The sequence below is a fragment of the Lissotriton vulgaris genome, chromosome 7 (genome assembly GCF_964263255.1).
Source record: "Lissotriton vulgaris chromosome 7, aLisVul1.2, whole genome shotgun sequence".
Classification (NCBI taxonomy): Eukaryota; Metazoa; Chordata; class Amphibia; order Caudata; family Salamandridae; genus Lissotriton; species Lissotriton vulgaris.
The window spans coordinates 370693016-370711937 of record NC_141695.1 but is presented as its reverse complement, the minus strand read 5'-3'; the positions used below and the strand labels follow the sequence as shown (position 1 = coordinate 370711937).

Sequence of the window (18922 nt, the reverse complement as noted above, 5' to 3'; positions counted from 1 at the left end):
GGTGTAGGCACATGCAGTGTTAGGGGACTTGGTACACAGGGATGTGTGACATGTCGTGTTTTTACTTTTGTTTGCACCAAGACATGTAGCCTGCAATGACAGTCCTGCATGTGCTTGGTGAGGGGTCCCTTAGGGTGGCACAATTCGTGCTACAGCCCTAAGGGGTCCTCTGTAGTACCTCAGGCCCTAGGTACCAGGGTACCATTTACTAGGGACTTATAGAGGGTGCTAAAGGTTTTGCTAATTTAGGGAACAATTGTACATTTTTGGAGAAAGAAAACTGGTACTGAGGACCTGGTTTGCAGGAGCCCAGCTCACTCCAGTCAAAGGTGCATCAAAAATCAGTCAACAAGTGTGTGTGTGTGTGTGTGTGTGTGTGTGTGTGTGTGTGTGGAGGGGGGACGGGGACTGTTACAAGTACCCGGCTTTGTACAGCCGATCTCAATTCTTTCTTTTTCTATAGCTAACAGTTGGAACCTTTTTGGTAAGTTAGGGATCTACCAGACTCTACTTTTAAAAGGGCCTAACTGTCTGGGATACTTTTAATATTTCTAAAGAACAGGGACTGGAGGATGTGGTGGCCCCCTATAACATCAAGATCATCAGCTATGCTGATGATACTCAGCTAGTGGTCGCCTTGCCACAACTGGTAGAGAACCCCGACCTGCTGCACTCATGCCTCTCGGAAGTTCACACCTGGATGGACGACTCAGCTCTCAAGCTGAATGGCTCTAAGACTGAGATAATGATGCTAGGAAATAAAGTCCTCCCTCTCCCACTGACCAGCTGGCCGAGCTGTATGGGTGACTTCCCCAGCTTGAAAGAGGAGATTAAGAGCTTGGGGGTCTGGATGGAACAAGATCTCTCGTTCAGGACCCAAGCAAAAAAAACGGCAGGAGTCTGTTTTGCCCTGCTACGTTCAGCACGTAAAATCTTCCCCCTCCTTCCATTTCCATCTAGGAAGTTGCTGATTCAGGGGCTGATAACATCACGACTCGATTACAGTAATGCCCTCTTTTTGGGTGCCCCTGAATCCACTTTTAACAAACTACAGCAGATACAAAATGCGGCGGCCAGACTGCTTATGGGTACGCCCAGAACTGAGTCAGCCAGTCCCGCTTTAAAGGCACTGCACTGGCTTCCAGTGCGAGAAAGAGTAAAATTTAAGGCACTTTGTACAGCACACAAAATTCTTCAGGGAACAGGACCCCCTATTTTGAAAAATCTAGCTGTGCCTTACAAGGCGAACAGAACGCTGCGTTCCGACCATAAACATCTCCTCCTAGTCCCCAGAGTAAAGAGGGCACGCACCGGCGGGAGAAGATTCTCGGTTAACATAGCGACGCTTTGGAACTCTCTACCTTTAAAACTGCGCGCTGAGACCTGCACTCTGCGTTTTCGCAAATGTCTGAAAACACATCTGTTTCCTGTGTAAGTGTGCCTCATTGACTGTTTCATCTGTTGGTGTCTGGATAAGCGCTGGGATGCCCCAGGGTAACTGCGCGCTATATAAAATTTTAATACTCATACTCATACTTAACCAAGGCCCTAACAGACCAGATTGAAAATCTGGGGGGAGGAGGGGGATCAATAATTCAACAAATATTTTTGCCACCAAAGTCAATTGTGGATTTTTTTAGTGGAATCACATTACTGAGCGTGGTACAGTAAATTGAAAGTCTTGTGTTCCACCACTGTACCACGAATGCTGGAAGCTCTCTATATAGTGGACCAAAGTGAGGTACTCTGTGTAAAGAGTCCAGGCAAATCCCAGTTGACTGACAGAGGCACAAATGATAATCCAAATGCTCTTTTTTTGTGGTAGTGTGGGCAAGCAGTTTGGCATATCAGAGGGTAGTGCTAAGCATTTATTGCACACATTAAGGCAGTAAATAAGACACACACTCGATTAAGAAATCCAACACCAATCTATAAAAATAACAATTCTTTTTATATGAATTTAGATACCAAGATCGGAATCAGGTAAGTACTAATTCACATTATGAACTTTAATACATTTTAAAGGTTGACAGTGCAATTTCTGTAGAGAGTATGTTATCCTATGGGAGAAAACATGTATTGCATTTGGGCACTTAAAAGCGATTTACGGTATCCCCTTCTGGAACTTCAGGTGAGTATAGGGTACGGTCCAAAGGCCGCACCAACAGGTCACCTCTGGTGGCTCTAGGGCGTCTGGGTGCAGAGGTGTGTTACAGCATTTGTTTATTTATTTATTTATTACATTTGTATAGCGCATTATCACCGATTGGTCTCTAAGCGCTTGTACTTGAAAACCGATCGTTACAGAAACAACAGGCAACCGAGTTATATCAAACGCTTCTCGAAAGAGCACCGTTTTTAACATTCGCCCAAAAGGCAATAGATTTGGTTCCTTCCGTAAGCCTAATGGTAGCTTATTCCAGGCTGCCGGCAGGGTAGTTGAAAAAGTACGTCCACCAAGGATGGTCATACGGTAGCGCGGGCTAACCAGAAGAGTGTCCTCCGACGAGCGCAGGGTCCTTCTGGGGATGCACCACTCTGGCTTTAATGTAGCTAGGAGCATTACCATAGACCGCCTTGTGTGTGATGCACAGACCTTTGAATAAAATCCTCTGCCTAAAAGGGAGCCAATGTAATTGGCATAAAAGAGGAGAGGCATGCGTGCTTCTGGATTTTCCAAAGATCAGTCTAGCTGCATCATTCTTCACTATTTGCAGTCTCGAAAGTTGTTGCTGGGGGAGCCCAACATAGAGGGCATTCCCATAGTCCAAACGTCCTAATATCATTGCGGACACCACCGTCCTTAGCGTAGAAAAAGACAGCATTGAAGAGATTTTCCGGAGTTGCCTTAGGAGGCCAACGCATGTGCCTACCGCCGACGACACTTGGTTTTTCTTGGATAGGTTACCATCAATATGGATGCCCAGGCTTTTCACCACCCTCGCTGGTATCGGGGTCCTACCCAACTCCTGAGGCCAGAGGTGATCGTTCCAGGGGTTGCCCGAGATGGTAATGGGCAACACTTCGGTCTTCTCTGGGTTGATCTTCAAGGTGTTGGAGGACATCCAATTACTCGTGAATTTTAAGATGTTGTGTAGCCTAGCTTGGGCTCCAGGTGAGTCCTCAATTTGTATGATCTGTGTGTCGTCGGCATAGTTTTAAATCTGACACTCCATCTGATTTAGAGCAGAGATCAGTGGCTGTAAGTATATATTAAAAAGGAGCGGTGAAAGGGCAGAACCCTGCGGTACTCCACAGGTTATAGCCGCTGATGTAGAGACCAAATCTGACAGCTGGACCCTCTGCGATCTTCCCTGCAGGAATGAAGTTAACCAGCCCAGCGCGGTCCCCCCGATGCCCAGACCTCTCATGCGTTTCAACAGTAGGTTGTGACTCACCGTGTCGAACGCGGCTGAGAAATCTAAGAGCACCAGGGCCCCGGGGATCTTTTTGTCAGCTCTAAATCTTAGTTCGTCCAGGATGGAAACCATCACCAGCTCCGTGCTATGATGTTTTCGAAAGCCGGCCTGATTTCGCTCTAACAAAGCGTTGGACTCCAGATGATTTGACAGGTGTATCAAAACATGCTGCTCAATCATTTTGGCTAAAAAAAGGTAATTGAGAGATGGGCCTATAGTTTTTTAGATTTTTTACGTCGGCCCCCGGTTTCTTAAGAAGTGGGATCAACCTAGCCTCTTTGAAAGAAGTTGGGACCTGTCCCATCTCTAGGGATCTATTGAAGAGGGCAAGTACATCCTTTTAAAATCCTTCACATCGCGAGCTTAAAAACACTGGGTGGGGAGGGGTCTGCCTGAGATCCAGAATTTACTCTCTCTGCCAGACTGACCAGCATCTCCTTAGTAATCAAGGGTAATGTGTTTATGAAGTGATGTACCTCAGGGGAATCCTGCGTAATATGTAATGGACAATCAAAAATTGGCGTCCGGGATATTTCACCCTGGAGGTCTTCAATTTTTCTTATAAAGAAATCCTGGAAAATTCTGACAGTCTTCCTGGGAAAACTCTGGTTTCTGCTCTTTGATGTTTCTCAATTCCTTGAGTACTTTGAAAATTTCTTTCTGCGGGACCCGAGCTGTCGCTATTCTGTTCTCAAAGAACTCTGCTTTGCGAGCTAATATAGCCTTTTTGTATTGTGCAAGTTCCTGCACATATAGGTTCCAGGTATTGGTATTTTAATCCCTCCTCCAGGCTCTCTCCACCTTTCGGAGCGCCTGTTTCTTAGATCTTAGAGTTTCATCAAACCAGGGAGCCCCCATCCCTCTATCCACCCATTTCACCCTTTTTGCTGGAGCAACAGCATCAATGGCATTCTTCAATTTATCAAGCAATTTTTGACTGCCAGCCTCAACATTCTCATTCGCTATATTTAACTCGGCTGAGTTTAATAGGTGTCCAACCAACTCTTCCTTATTGATGTTATTCCATTTTCTTACCGTTTTCCACACCATTCTCTGTCTGTTCCCAACCCGGTTAATCTTCCTCTGACCTGTGATTAAATAGTGATCCGACCAGGCACACAGTTCAGTAGTAACATGGTCTGGCAAGGGATCTGTGATCCATACCAGATCTAATGTATGACCTTTGTCATGTGTGGGGCCGGTTACTATTTGATACAAACCTAAGGTCATTAAAGCCTCTTCAAGGTGAAGAGCTTGCCTTACTTTTGGGGAAAGCTCCCAATGGAAGTTGAAGTCTCCCATTATCATCAAGTTCTCATACCGGGACCTGAGGTCATGCACGACCTCCAAAAAGTGATCCAGAAACATTGGGTGTCCCATTAACTTCAATGGGAAATGGTCCGGGCAGAAAAAGGGTGCAAGCTGGGACGGGGGGACCAGTTAGGGGGAACCCGCAAGGGGGCTCGACCCTTGAGATGTTTGGGCATGTAGGGACACCTTTGGTCCACTTCTCCTCAGGATGTGGGGTTCTGGTGCTGTGGTGTCTTTGGGCATCTGGAGTGGGCCTCCGGAAAGAGGCTGAAGGTGACGCATGGACGTCTAGTCTTTCTAAACCCTAGAGTGGGCTTAGCCTTTGAAGGTCTTGGAAGCCCGTTGGCACGGTCACCTGCTTGAGCTGTGGGGCGCGGCTGCAGAGGCACTTTGAGGTGTCTGGTGGCAGTAGAGAGATGAATTTTGGAAAAGGTGATGGACAGAGTTTCTGAATGATGCAGAATACTCCTACCCAGTCAAGAGATCAGGGCTTGATCCATCACCGTTTTTTAGCTCACTGCACCATCCCAGCTCAAAACCTGGCTATATGCAAATTAGTCTGTTTCTGTCCCAGTGCATGATGGGAACAGGGCAAACCAAACTACCAAGCCAATTCTTATACTGGGAAGGAGACAAGCTTCTGGGGACCGGTTTCTGGCATTTCAGCCGTCGTCGGCCCGGCTTGCTTGAATCCTGATGGTGCAATGAGCTAGGGACTCGCGCAGTAGAGAGATGCTCTCTCTGTGTCTTGGTTTCTGCTGAAGAGGTTCAAACAAGACAGCTGGGCCACTCACAATGTGGTGCTCACTGTCCCTGAAGTGCCTTGACAAGCCGGTTGGTGTTTCTCAGTGTTGCGGTCCGCACTGGACCGACAAGCATTGGCTGTTGAAGGGGTCCAGTACCCCAGGTCCTGGTGTCTCACACTTGGAGGGAGGACAGACCTGTAATGACCTGCTTTTCTGTATAATTTGGTGCTTCTGTCAGTCACCAGGCCATTACTTACCACATCCTTTCTCAGAATCCAGAAAGACACCACATTTCACAATACTTACCCAAGAAAGGAATAAACACAAACAACAAATAAGACCATTGCAGAGGAGCTCGCAAATAACAAGTCACAAACCTCCCCATCCGAGAGGGTACACAGCAAATCACAACACCTTCCCATCCGAAGGGTACACAGCACATGCTCCTCCTAGCAATGTATTGGATAGAATAATTAGAATTTAGACATCCCTGCTGGGAACCGATCTCCCTCCTTTATCAACAAGTACCTGTAAGTACTTGCCAAAAAAGGGTCCCGACCTTCCCTCACAATTAATACAAACAAATTATATGCTCTGGGATTTCTTTATTACATGATAATAGGATGACAAGGAAGAAGAAATAACTGAACTGGTTACATTGCGCCTTCAGTTCTCTTGCGCCTCCCAAGTTGATCCCCCCCCCAACCGAATTACTCCCTCCGCCCCTTGGTTCACGGATTAGCATTGTAGAAGCCTAGAAAGACACTGGCGCAAACACTTTACGCCCCGCAGCAAACAAACCTACAAGGACGCTTTGACCATATACAAACGCTGTATCATTTCAAAGAAGAGCAACTTCTATCTAACTCAAATTGAATCTGCTCAAAACTCTCCCAAACAGCTGTTCCAGGTGGTCAACAAATTCTCCAATCCCCCCACTTGTGCAAACACTGACACCTCACAACCCCTTTGTAACTCCCTTGCCAACTTTTTCACCAACAATGTCACCACTATTTTTTCCGCTTTCACTTCTCACACTTATCCCAACCTCACCAATCCTAACCCCCACTTTATTAACACCACTTCTACTTTTTCAAATTTCCAGCAGGTCTCCCCCGAACAGATCTCTCAATTAATCTCTTCCATCAGATCAGGATCCCCTCTGGACCCCTGTCCACCGTCCATCCTTAAACTCATTCCTGACAACATAACCCTCTCTCTCACCAACATCTGCAACTCCATGTTCCTCACAGGCACCTACCTCTCCGTCTGGAAAAAAGGAGTGATTAAACCCCTTTTGAAAAAACCCACTCTCAACCCCACAGCCTCATCTAACTACAGACTCCCATTCCCATCCAAGATCTTCGAAAAACTTATGAACAGACAATTATCGGAGTTCATCAACCAAAACCACCTCCTTGACGATATTCAATTCGGATTCAGACAGGGTCATGGAACTGAAACGGCCCTTATAAAGGCATCCGAAGAGATCAGGATGATCCTAGATCAAGGTGGCGCGGCAGTCCTGATACTTACAACCGTGTCTCAACCTTGGGCATCAACCACACAGCTTGGGACCTCCTAGCCTCTTTCCTTACCAACCGCACCCAATCAGTAAAGTTGGCCTCCTTCTATTCACCTGTCTTCACTCTCCCGTGTGGGGTGCCCCAAGGATCCTGGCTAAGTCCAACCTTATTCAACATTTATGTCTCGGACTTGGCGAGGGTGATCAAATTTCACAGGCTAAGCTTAACTTCCTATGCTGACGACACTCAGCTGGTACTAGCAGTACACAAGGATGGGGAAGCAGTTGCTGCTAGATTCCAGGAGGGAATGCAAGCCATTAGCTTCTGGATGACGAGGAACTGTTTAAAACTAAATTCCGATAAGACGCAGGTAATGACTTTCAGCATCCTCTCTCCAGGCTGGTCCCCTATCTGGTGGCCCAACGAGATGGGTCCTCCACCACAACCCGTCACCAAGGTTGAAAATCTTGGGGTCCTGTTCGACGATAAATTCCTGTTCAATCGCCACACAAATGCTGTGGTCTCCTCCTCTTTCTTAAACCTAAGAAAAATTAAGAAACTACTCCCATATCTTCCAGTCTCAGCCGGCAAAACTCTGAGCACCACCCTAATCTTTTCTAAACACGGACTATTGCAACGCCCTCTTGCTTAACGCCCAAGAAAAGGTCCTTAACAAGTTCCAGTTGGTGCAGAATGCCGCAGCAAGAATTCTACTCTGCATCCCCAAGTCCATCACACCGTTCATTCGCCAACTGTACTGGCTGCCTATCGGAAGCCGTATCAAATTCAAAGCATTATGCATTGCCTACAAAGCTATCAATAATTCAGGCCCTCAATTCTAAAAAAAAAAAAAGGCTTTTTGCCTATACACACCAAACAGACCACTACATTCCTCCTCAGCATATCTCCTACCTGTCCAACGAACCATGAAAGCCTCCTGGGGAGACAGGCGCTTCCTAGTCTCCACGGCCAGGCTCTGGAACTCCCTCCCTCTCCTCATTAAAACCAGTCCCACCCTCATCACCTTCAGGAAACAACTGAAAACCTGGCTTTTCAACCAATAACCTCCCTCTGCAGCGCTTCCCTGTCTGGATTCTAAACCTGCAAGCGCCGAGACACCCCAGGGTATTTGCGCGCTATACAAATCGCCCAAACATAAACATTAATATCACAGTAAACATTTATAGCAATCACCAACACATACATAAAACCTGAAAATAAAAGGCATAGTTAGATAAACTTAGATATACATGGAACACCTCACCATAATCTTAGGCATATTTGCATCTGAAGAAGGGTCCGTCTCTCTTTCCCTCTCTGGTTGAGTCAGGACTCTCTGTTCCACAGTCACGACTGCACGTCTGCACCGTGATGTATCACCAGACTGCCAAACCACCAGACCATCATCTCATCTCTCTCTCGGACCCCCTTTCTCTAATATAGAATGCAGCTCTCCATCGAAGTTTCTAGCAAACTCCGCCTACCGTTCTCACTGGTTTCCTGTACCACCTCTTACCAAGAGAGCACAACAAGCAGCTGGCCAAGCGTTTTGCTATGACTCCGGCATCGAGTGAGCACATTCCTCTGATAAGAACCGGTTCTATCTAGTTTAGCAAGAGCGAATAACAACTAGGAATTAAAACATAACCTCTCACCTAAAGAGGCTCAGAAGATGGCTGCAGTTTAGAATATGGAGTTGCTCAAGGATAGGCCTCTACTCCTGCAAAGAGCCAAAATGAGTATGTGTTGGACAGGCCACATGAAGGGCTTGCTCCCTCCCCGCATGACAGGGCCCGAGCCCCGGCCCACCAGGTATTACCCACAGAAGCAATCCGCACCCCGTCTCATACGGGACTCCTGCCCCGGGCATCTCTGTATCATGGGGCCGAACCACTACCGGCTCTCTCGCCCGGCCCGGCCGCCATCTTGGACACTGCACCACGAGACCGCGTGGCCTCAGCTCGACCCTAACCCTGGGCCTGGCCAGGCCCCGACATTCCGGCACCACCATCCACCCAGGAGGTGAACGGACCACTTGGCAGGTTGATGGGAGAAAGAAGTGTTGATGGCTCTCCCCCGCCAGGTGCCGATCGCCCCCAGCTCCCCCGGGCGCTGGCTCCACCCCCCTGCTGGGTGTCTGGACTCCCTCATCCCGGACCTCCCGACCTCCAAGTGCGAGGGTCCGGACATCAAAGGGCGCCAGACCTATAACTGGGGCAGCTCCAGAGCAGGAAGGCAGTTGTATCCTGGAGTCGAGAGACGCCGTGAAGAACTCATCCTTGACTGACTACTGGCGCTGCCGTAGCCCTGCCTTGAGAACTATCGTCTTGCCTGCTGGCGCTGCCGCAACCTTCTGAATCCTTCATCCTCGTCGGGACCAGCTGGCGCTGCCGCGGACCGTTGTACCTACGATCCTCTCTGGACCTGCCGGCGCTGCCGCAGCCCGTCCATCTAGAACGCCGAGCTCGAGGATTGTGAGCTATCCATCATATCATCACCTCTGCCAGATTGGTAATAAGACTGTCCCGCTACCCCCTTCCCATCCAAGAGACTAGAATCGAGGGGACCCCGGAGTCCAGACCTCCTTGTACCATTCTACCGTACTTTAAGTTTGCTTATAAAGAACGTAAACCTTAACGTTGTGTGGTGTCCTTCTGTGGGGGGGAAGTTACTCGTCTGTACGATCGCTGGAGACGGCTCTCCCCGGAGACCTCTCCTCTTGTCCTCGGCCGACCCTCCCGGTCCGTCTAACATTGGTGGCAGCGGTGGGATCCGAATCAACGCGTAATCGTACAGAGAGTAGCTCACCCCACGACAAAACCACAATGACAACCAAAGAGAGCGGATCCACCGAGAAATTCCAGATGGAGAAATTGGAAGAGTACAACCATCGTGAATTGAAACAATTCTGCATTGAACTAGGCATTGCTACCACCGGTCTGAGTACAAAAGACGATTTCAAGCACGCCATTGAGTCGTGGGCAGAAACCGGGGCCGTCAGACCCCCGGACCAAAACATTGCAGCATCAGAGAGGAACACCACAGCTCCCGAGGAGCAAAGGACGGGTCTCTCGCAGGAAGAGATCCGAGAGAGAGAAAAAAGCAGACTACATGAGTTGGAAATGGCCCGGCTCCAAATGGACGATGAACTCAAATTAGCCGAACAAAAACTGAGCCTAGAACATCTGCGGCTCCGAGAAGAACGGGAAGAAAAACCGAGGCAGAGAGAGCTCGAAGAAAAAAGATTGGCGTACGAACACGAGCGCAAACTAGCAGAAATAGACCTACGGAAGCAGAACAAAGAACTGGGGGTGCCCGAGCAACCGCTGTGAGAAGTTGGCCTGGTATATAATGCTCACTAATTCTAGTGATCACTTTGTACCATGCCAAGCAACCCTTATGATGATGGTTGTAATTCAACCTTGTAGACCAGTTATCCTAGTGGTAACGTGGACAAAGCAGTCTTAGGCTAAACTCTGAAAGGCATGTGAAGCCAGCTGTTATACCATACACAACCCCCTTGAATACCAAATGAAAGGGACACCACACAGATATATATTGAAAATATATATTGATTTATTAACTATTAAAATCCCCTGGACTCTTTATGAGCACAGAAGCACAAGCGTTAAATCACAAGACAGTTTAAAATACACAAAAGTTGCACAATATGGATGAGCCCTAGGGGCCACCTAAACCATATACTAAATAAGTGGTATAAGAGATACCTAAAGGAAAGTGAAGAGGCCTAGGGCCTTGGGAATCGCTGGAGCTATTCGAGACTGGAGTTAACTAAGTCGGGAAAGGCCCACGGGACTCGGGTGCAGTGTTCAAAGTGCACGCACTTCTCAATACAAAGTCTATGGTGCGTAAAAAGCACAAAGTTAGAAAGTTAGGAACCTTCCGAGTGACCTACGGAGCTGAAACTTAAAACACAGGCCCTTGGGATGTGTACCAGTGCAGGAGCACCGGCGGAGCTGAGTTACCTCACCCACAGGAAGCGGGTGCACAGGGTCGAAGATGTGTCGGGTTTCGTCACGCTGGTCGATGGTGCTTGGAGCTGAAGATGCTGCAGGCGGCTCGATGAGAAGAGTTCCGGTGGATCCAAGGGTGGATCGGAAGAGTTGAAGACCTGAAAGCAGAGGGGACAGTGTTCAAAGTCACTAGCCAGTGACTGCCCTGGAACCAGAGTGGAACCAGGCGATGTCGGGTGCAAACAGGCGTTGTCGGGTAGCTTCTTTCTGCAGCCACGTGGATACCCGGGGTCGAGGACGTCCAGGAGTCGGTCACGAGCTGTCCCACGTAGGCTTCTCGCTGTTGGCGGTGTCGGCGACCTGATCGGAGCAAACAGGCCTTGGCAAATGCAAGCCACGCAGGAGTTGAAAGATGCTGTTCACTCGGACCAGCAAGGTCAGAGCGAGGGCTCCTTTTCACAGGAGCTTGGGTAGGTCTGGAGCAACCAGACCTGCTGTTTAAATCTTCGGGTTCGTCGCCAAGATGGCCGCTGACCACGTGGCTAGTGGCCGGGATGGCGCGTCGAGTGGCACAGTGCAAAAGGGCCCCACGCAGATCGTGGAGATGCTGGGGGGCTGATCTTCGGTGCAAGGGCTGCTCGGTAGTGGGGGTTCTCAATCCCCAAAGCACAACGTCGAGGATGCCTCAGAAGCTGCGCAGTCAGCTTGTCGAGTGTCTTTCAAGAGGTCCGGTCCCACGTCACTCGGTGCCTCCACGGGTCCCTTCTTCGCAGGGACTGTGGATCGGGCTCTGAGAGGTCTGGGAGTCTGGTTCTTGTCGGGCTCTGGGCTCGGTCTCCGGCGGGAGGCGGCGGCAAAGCAGACGTCGAGTTGCTGGTTGGTACCTGTGTTCACAGGGTGGTCACTCCTTGGCCACAAGGGAGATTCTTCTTCAGTCTTCTGTGCAGCAGAATGTCGAAGTCCAGTCTTCTTCTTAGTTTTAAGTTGATTTCGGGATGATCTGCTGTGCAATGGCACTGCTCCCCCTCTTATTCCCAAACTGGGGGTGGATCACCTACTAGGTCCCTCCTCTGGGTGGAACCAGGAAGGGGGGCGGTTACACCCCCTTTCCTTTGTCCAGCTCCGCGCCAGGACTGGGGCTGGAAGGCCCCAGAACCGGTTTGGACTGGCCTATGCACGGGGACACCTTGTGTGCCCCGGGCATGTCTGATTCTTTTCAGCCCTGTCCTACCTAATACACAAAATCCTGTCTGGGGTGGTGCTCGCACCTCCCAAGGCAGGAAACCCTTTGTCCAGGCCACCATCTGCCGAGTTTCGGTCAGCAGCAGGAGGCCAGACTTGTGTCTGTGGTGGCAGCGTCCATTTTGTGAAGCTGAGGCTCTGTTTAACTTTAACCGGGGTTAAGGCTACGCACATGTCGTGTCCCTCTAGAAGGGTGGAATGCTATCCCCGTCGCCAGAATTGGCGAGGGGATAGTATTCCAATTCGTATGACACCTTACTCGACATGTTTTGATAAAGCCAAACCAAAGATAGCATTTAACCGCGAGGATTATAATGCACTTAAGAGTATATGGTATGGCAATATCCCGGAACAGCTTAGGGAGTGGTTCCCGACAGCTGCAGACAGGCTCAGCTCATGCCAGAGCACCATCTCACATATTTCCAAGCACTCTGCCTCCAGGATTGATGAGGCCTTCCATAGGAGTGGCTGATAGGAACATATGTGTCCAGTTTAGGGTTAGGCACAGGCATACTGTACCTAAGTAAGAGGTGATTACACCAACTTACCCCAGCTGAGTGATCAGCCAGTTGTGTCAAATATGGAGGCCAGGCCAGGGGTGGCACAATACATGCTGCAGCCCCTGGCAGGCCTTGGCTACACCTATGCCCTGGGTACCTATGGTACACTGTTACAGGGGCCTATAAGGTGAACCAATTCCAATTGTGTTATGCACCTAAGGTACATGGAGTCCATTTTAAGGAGAGAGCAATCAGCCTGGGGCCCTGAATAGCAGGATCCCAGGCCAACTAAGTCAAAAACCAGCTAAACACCAGGCAAAAAGTTTGGGGGTAACCATAGTCAGATATCCACCTTCCTACAACCGCACACCCCAGGAGCGACAGAAAAGAAAGTACACATCCCCAAGGATGTCGTTCGAGAGTATTTCCGAGATGACGACATACAACAGTGGTTCGAGGCCTACGAGATCGCCATGACCTCCCACCGGATCGATCGAAGTGACTGGGGAGCCGGTCTATGGGGGAGGTTCGTCAATGAAGGCCGTGATGCCCTGCTACAGCTCCCAGACCATCTGATGACCTCCTATGACCACATGAAGGGTGCCCTCCTCACCCGATATGGGCTCACACCCGAAATGTACCGCCAGAGGTTCCGAGACTGCACCCGGATCCCGGGTACCACTTGGGTGGAATATGTAAACTATTTCAGCCGAGCCTTCGAGGGTTGGATCAAGGGCAGCCATGTAACGACCTACGAGCAACTTTTTAATCTTATGGTGTGGGAGCACCTCTCTAACAACTGCTTCGTCGAGCTCAGGCAGCACCTCCTCGACAGTAAATTGACTGACCCACGGCAGCTCGCCGCCGAGGCTGACCGTTGGGAAAGCACCCGAGTGGGCCGCACGAACAGAACCGGAACAACCAAGGTCAGCACCGTCCCCGAGGAGGAGGAGGAGGAGGAGGCCAGGGGCGAGGAAGAGACACCGTCCCGGCCGCTCCCGCTGCCAGCACCCCGCCCCCGGCCAACCGAGGCAACCCCCCGGTACGCCCGGGGTTCCGAGCCAATGTCACGTGTGACAGATGCCAGCGAGTAGGCCACTACGCCAATGACCCGAACTGTCCCCAGAACCAAACTCCGAGACCCCGCCAGGTAGCTGCCGCCGCCCTGGGGGGAGAACAAATCTCCGAAGAACAGGAAGAAGGCGAACAAGAACCACAAGAATGGGAACCGGCCGCCATGGTTCTAGCGTGCTTGGGGGGAAGAGACATGGTCCCGCGGGCTCCCCTACCCGCCAACACCAGAAAATATAGTCAGTGGGTCAACATTAATGGGCACCGGGCCGAAGCCCTACGTGACACCGGGGCCAGTGTGACGGCCGTCCGCTGTCACCTGGTGACCCCGGAACAGATCCTGCCGAACATTCTCTGCCCCGTCCGTTCAGCCAACAATTCGGAGAGCCTATGTCGGATGGCCTGCGTCCCCTTCGAATGGGGAGGGGTCTCCGGCATGTTGAAGGTGACGGTCCGAGATGATGCCCCCGTGGACTGTCTCCTGGGGAATGATCTTGAGAGCTCCCCGTGGGCCGCCGTGGAAAGAAGAGAGCACCTGGGGATGTTGGGCCTCCCGGCTGGGCATGAGTAACCACCCGGTCCATGGCCGCCCGTACCATCCCCCGACCAGAAGAACCCGAATGGCCAGCACCTCCTCCCCCGATCGCTCCAGTAGAGGACACCGACCATACTAACCCCCCAGAGCAAACTCCCGAAGGGCTCGCTCAGCCCCGGGACCTTCCCGGCCTGGCTCAGTGGCGTCAAGAAGGGGGGCCCACTCAGGAACAGTTCTGTCAAGAGCAGAAGACCTGTCCCTCCCTCGAGTGACTCCGCCAGCAAGCCCTCGCCCAGAGCGCAGGGGACACCACCGGAGCCCATTGGATCTACTGGGACAACGACCTGTTGTACAGTGAACAGAGAATCGCGGAGTTAGGGGCCAGTCGAGTGTTGGTGGTGCCCCTCCGTTTTAGAGACTTCTTGTTAAATTTGGCCCACGATGTCCCCCTGGCTGGACACCTGGGTCAGGACAAAACCTACAGTCGCCTGGTGACCCACTTTTTCTGGCCCAAGATGAGAAACGACGTCCTCAACCACTGCCGGTCCTGCCCCACGTGCCAGGCCAGCGGGAAGAGCGGCCGCAAACTTAAAGCACCTCTACAACCCTTCCCAGTTGTCACCACCCCGTTCGAGAGGGTGGGAATAGACATTGTGGGGCCCCTGGACCCCCGTACAGCACAAGGACATCGGTTCATCCTGGTACTGGTGGACCACGCCACCCGCTACCCCGAGGCCGTTCCACTGCGAACTGTAACAGCCCCGGTGGTTGGCCGGGCCTTAATGGGGATCTTCTCCCGGGTGGGCTTCCCCCGAGAAGTCGTCAGCGACAGAGGCACAAACTTTTTTTCCTAATATATGAAGTCCCTCTGGCAACAGTGCGGGGTCACCTACCGATTCACGACCCCCTATCACCCTCAAGGAAACGGACTAGTCGAGCGGTTCAACCGCACGCTCAAAGGGATGATTGGGGGGTTGGAAGAGCCCCTCCGTCGCCAGTGGGATGTGCTACTGCCGTGCCTCCTCTTCGCATATCGAGAAGTCCCCCAGAAGTCCCTCGGCTTCAGCCCGTTCGAACTCTTGTACGGACACCCTGTGCACGGGCCCCTCAGCCTAGTCAAAGAAGGTTGGGAGATGGCCCCCCTAAAAACCCCTCCAGATGTCTTCAAGTACCTCCTGACACTACGCAATCAGACCAGGCGATTCAGAGACATGGCGAAGGCAAACCTTGAGGCCAGTCAGGAGGACATGAAAAAGTGGTATGATCAAAATGCCTCCTCCATCGAATTCGAACCGGGCCAACAAGTGTGGGTGATGTCCCCCACCGAACCATGTGCCTTGCAGGACAAGTGGACGGGGCCCTTCTTCAGATGTTGCATCGGGCACAAACTGCCAGCTTTGCCGAGCCGCTGACAGACTGCAGACTTTCTTCCCTGAAAATCTCACTCTGGCTCTAGGATCGACACATTCCACCTTTAAATCCATAGTTGTGTTTTTCCCCTCTTTCCCAATGACCCTCCCCCCCCAAATCACACACTGCTTTACACCACAGTACGAGGTCATGCCTACAAACTTCCACATCATGCCTCCCAGGGCGTCTGAAGCACTTCAATGCCAACAAACAAGCGCTGCTCTGACTGCACTCCCGTTACTTACAGCACTACGGTATACAGCCTCTATGTGGCACGTGCTATAATTATTGTTCAACTAGAAAAGCTCAGCATCCACCCTCTGTCTCTTCCTTTTGTGTTCACCCCTCCTCACCCCCATCTCCACTCTGTTTGCATCTCGCTCGTCGATTCACTTCCTTTCACGCTCTCACTCTCATCCTCCCCTTCCTCCCGGCCTCCCCACTTCACTCCTCACCTACATGCACCCACACATCCATCCCCGCCAGCTCTTTCTTCCTCCACGAACAGTAAAAATATGCCAGCAAAAAATACCGGTATAGAAAAAGAGGGAAATTCTCAAAATAACTGGAAGGAAATTAAAATGACATTACATTATTCTTTAGAAATATTGCCCGGGCCACAGCTCCCACCAACCCCCCCATGCACAACCCCCCCATGCACAACCCCCCCACGCACACCCCCCCCCCACGACCCCCCCCACGCACAACCCCCCCCCACGCACAACCCCCCACACACAAACCCCCCACACACAAACCCCCCCACAAACAAACCCCACACAAAAACCACACACAAACCACACACAAAACCCCACACACACAACCCCACACACACACAACCCCACACACACCACACACACACCACACCACACACACACCACACCACACACACACACACACACCACACACACACACACACCACACACACCACACACACACCACACACACACACCACACACACACACCACACACACACACCACAAACACACACCACAAACACACACCACAAACACACACCACAAACACACACCACAAACACACACCACACACACAACCCCACACACACAACCCCAAACACACCCCCACACACACACACACCCACACACACCCCCCCCCACCCCACACACACACCCCCACACACACACAACCCCACACACACACACACAACCCCACCCACACACACACACACACAACCCCACCCACACACACCCCCAGCCACACACACAACCCACACTCAGGCACCCCCCACACCCCCACAAACAACCCCCCACACACACAACCATCTATCAATATATCTATCGCCCTCACTCTATCAACCTCACTCTTATCGCCCTCGCTCTATGTATCGCCCTCACTCTATTTAGCTATCGCTCTATCGCCCTCGCTCTATCGCCCTCGCTCTATCGCCCTCGCTCTATCGCCCTCACTCTATATGTCATCTATCTATTGCCCTCCCTATTTGTTTATCTATCGCACTCACTCGATCTATCAACATCACTCTATCTATCAATCGATCGCACTCACTCTATCTATCGCACTCACACTATCTATCTATCTATCGCCCTCACTCTATTGTCCTCCCTCTATCTATCTATGGCCCTCTATCTATCCATCACCCACCATCTATCTATCGCACTCACTATCTATCTATCTGTCGCATCCTCACAGCATCCCTCAGCACCAACACAGAATCACTCAGGGCACCACAACATCAGTCTGCCGCACCACAGCATCAGTCAGGGGCACCACAGCATCAGTCAGGGGCACCACACAGCATCAGTCAGGGGCACCACACAGCATCAGTCAGGGGCACCACAGCATCAGTCAGGGGCTCCACAGCATCAGTCAGGGGCTCCACAGCATCAGTCAGGGGCTCCACAGCATCAGTCAGGGGCTCCACAGCATCAGTCAGGGGCTCCACAGCATCAGTCAGGGGCTCCACAGCATCAGTCAGGGGCTCCACAGCATCAGTCAGGGGCTCCACAGCATCAGTCAGGGGCTCCACAGCATCAGTCAGGGGCTCCACAGCATCAGTCAGGGGCTCCACAGCATCAGTCAGGGGCTCCACAGCATCAGTCAGGGGCTCCACAGCATCAGTCAGGGGCTCCACAGCATCAGTCAGGGGCTCCACAGCATCAGTCAGGGGCTCCACAGCATCAGTCAGGGGCTCCACAGCATCAGTCAGGGGCTCCACAGCATCAGTCAGGGGCTCCACAGCATCACTCGTCGCCACCACGTCACTTGTCGCCACCACGTCACTTGTCGCCACCACGTCAATCTGTGCAACCATTCAACAACAACTGGCTCAAATATGTTCTCTTAATGTTTCAAGCTTTATTACAAATGTCACAAAAAGATGTTAATATTTCACTTCTGTTCTTGGATTTTCGTCACAATAAAATACACTGAACATAATCTTCACTAAAGTTATTTACAAAAGTTAAAGCTATTGCCGTTATAAATTAAAATAACTTAATTTAAGTATTAATTATTATAAAAAAGACATTATTTATAATATCAATACATCTAAGTCACGTAAATACAGCACCTATTGCATTACAAATGCTATAGGTGTCACATTTGCGAAAGTTAAAACTATTGGCATTGTAAATGACAAAGCTATTCATTTTGCTATTTTTAAAACCAACACAAATAAAATATTTGTCATTTACAATACCAATAGCTCAAACTTTCCTAATGCGAGACCTATTGCATTGCAAATGCTTGTTTTCTAGAGTGATGTCACTCTTATTCGCTGGATGATAGAAAATGATTGGCATCTAGTCAAAATATTTTGGGCTAAAACATTGATACTTGGTGCATAGACCTCATCTGTCTAGCTTAGTTTTTAAAGGAATCTGTTTGCAGTTTTGTAAGCCGCCATATTTTTCATGTTCCTTCAAGTCTGGTGAACAGTAACTATTAATTATCTCCTTAACAGATTTTTAAATACCTACGGGTATTTCTTCCTGAGAGTGGATTTCGGATACTTCCTTGCAGTCGGTACTCATTGGAAACGAACGGTGCCAAAGTGGTATCAATGAAGACATGGTAAATTCCTATATTTTTCTATAGGCCACTATGGGTAAGAAAGAAGTGGCTATCTCATTACATACACAATATTTTATTGAATTAATGTTGTCACAATGTATCATCAATTATCCACTTCATAAAAGAGTATGTTGGAGAGC

At 50.4% G+C, this 18922-nt stretch overlaps 1 protein-coding gene across 5 annotated transcripts in view; it reads left to right on the top strand.

The window, feature by feature from the left end:
* KMT5C (lysine methyltransferase 5C) overlaps nucleotides 1–18922 on the top strand; it is a 207753-nt gene that overhangs the window by 62850 nt on the left and 125981 nt on the right. For all 5 annotated transcript variants that reach the window (XM_086930292.1, XM_086930290.1, XM_086930294.1 and 2 more), the window contains exon 4: nucleotides 18673–18782. In XM_086930292.1, coding sequence (XP_086786418.1) covers nucleotides 18673–18782 — 110 coding nt within the window. The remainder of the gene's footprint in view (nucleotides 1–18672; nucleotides 18783–18922) is intronic.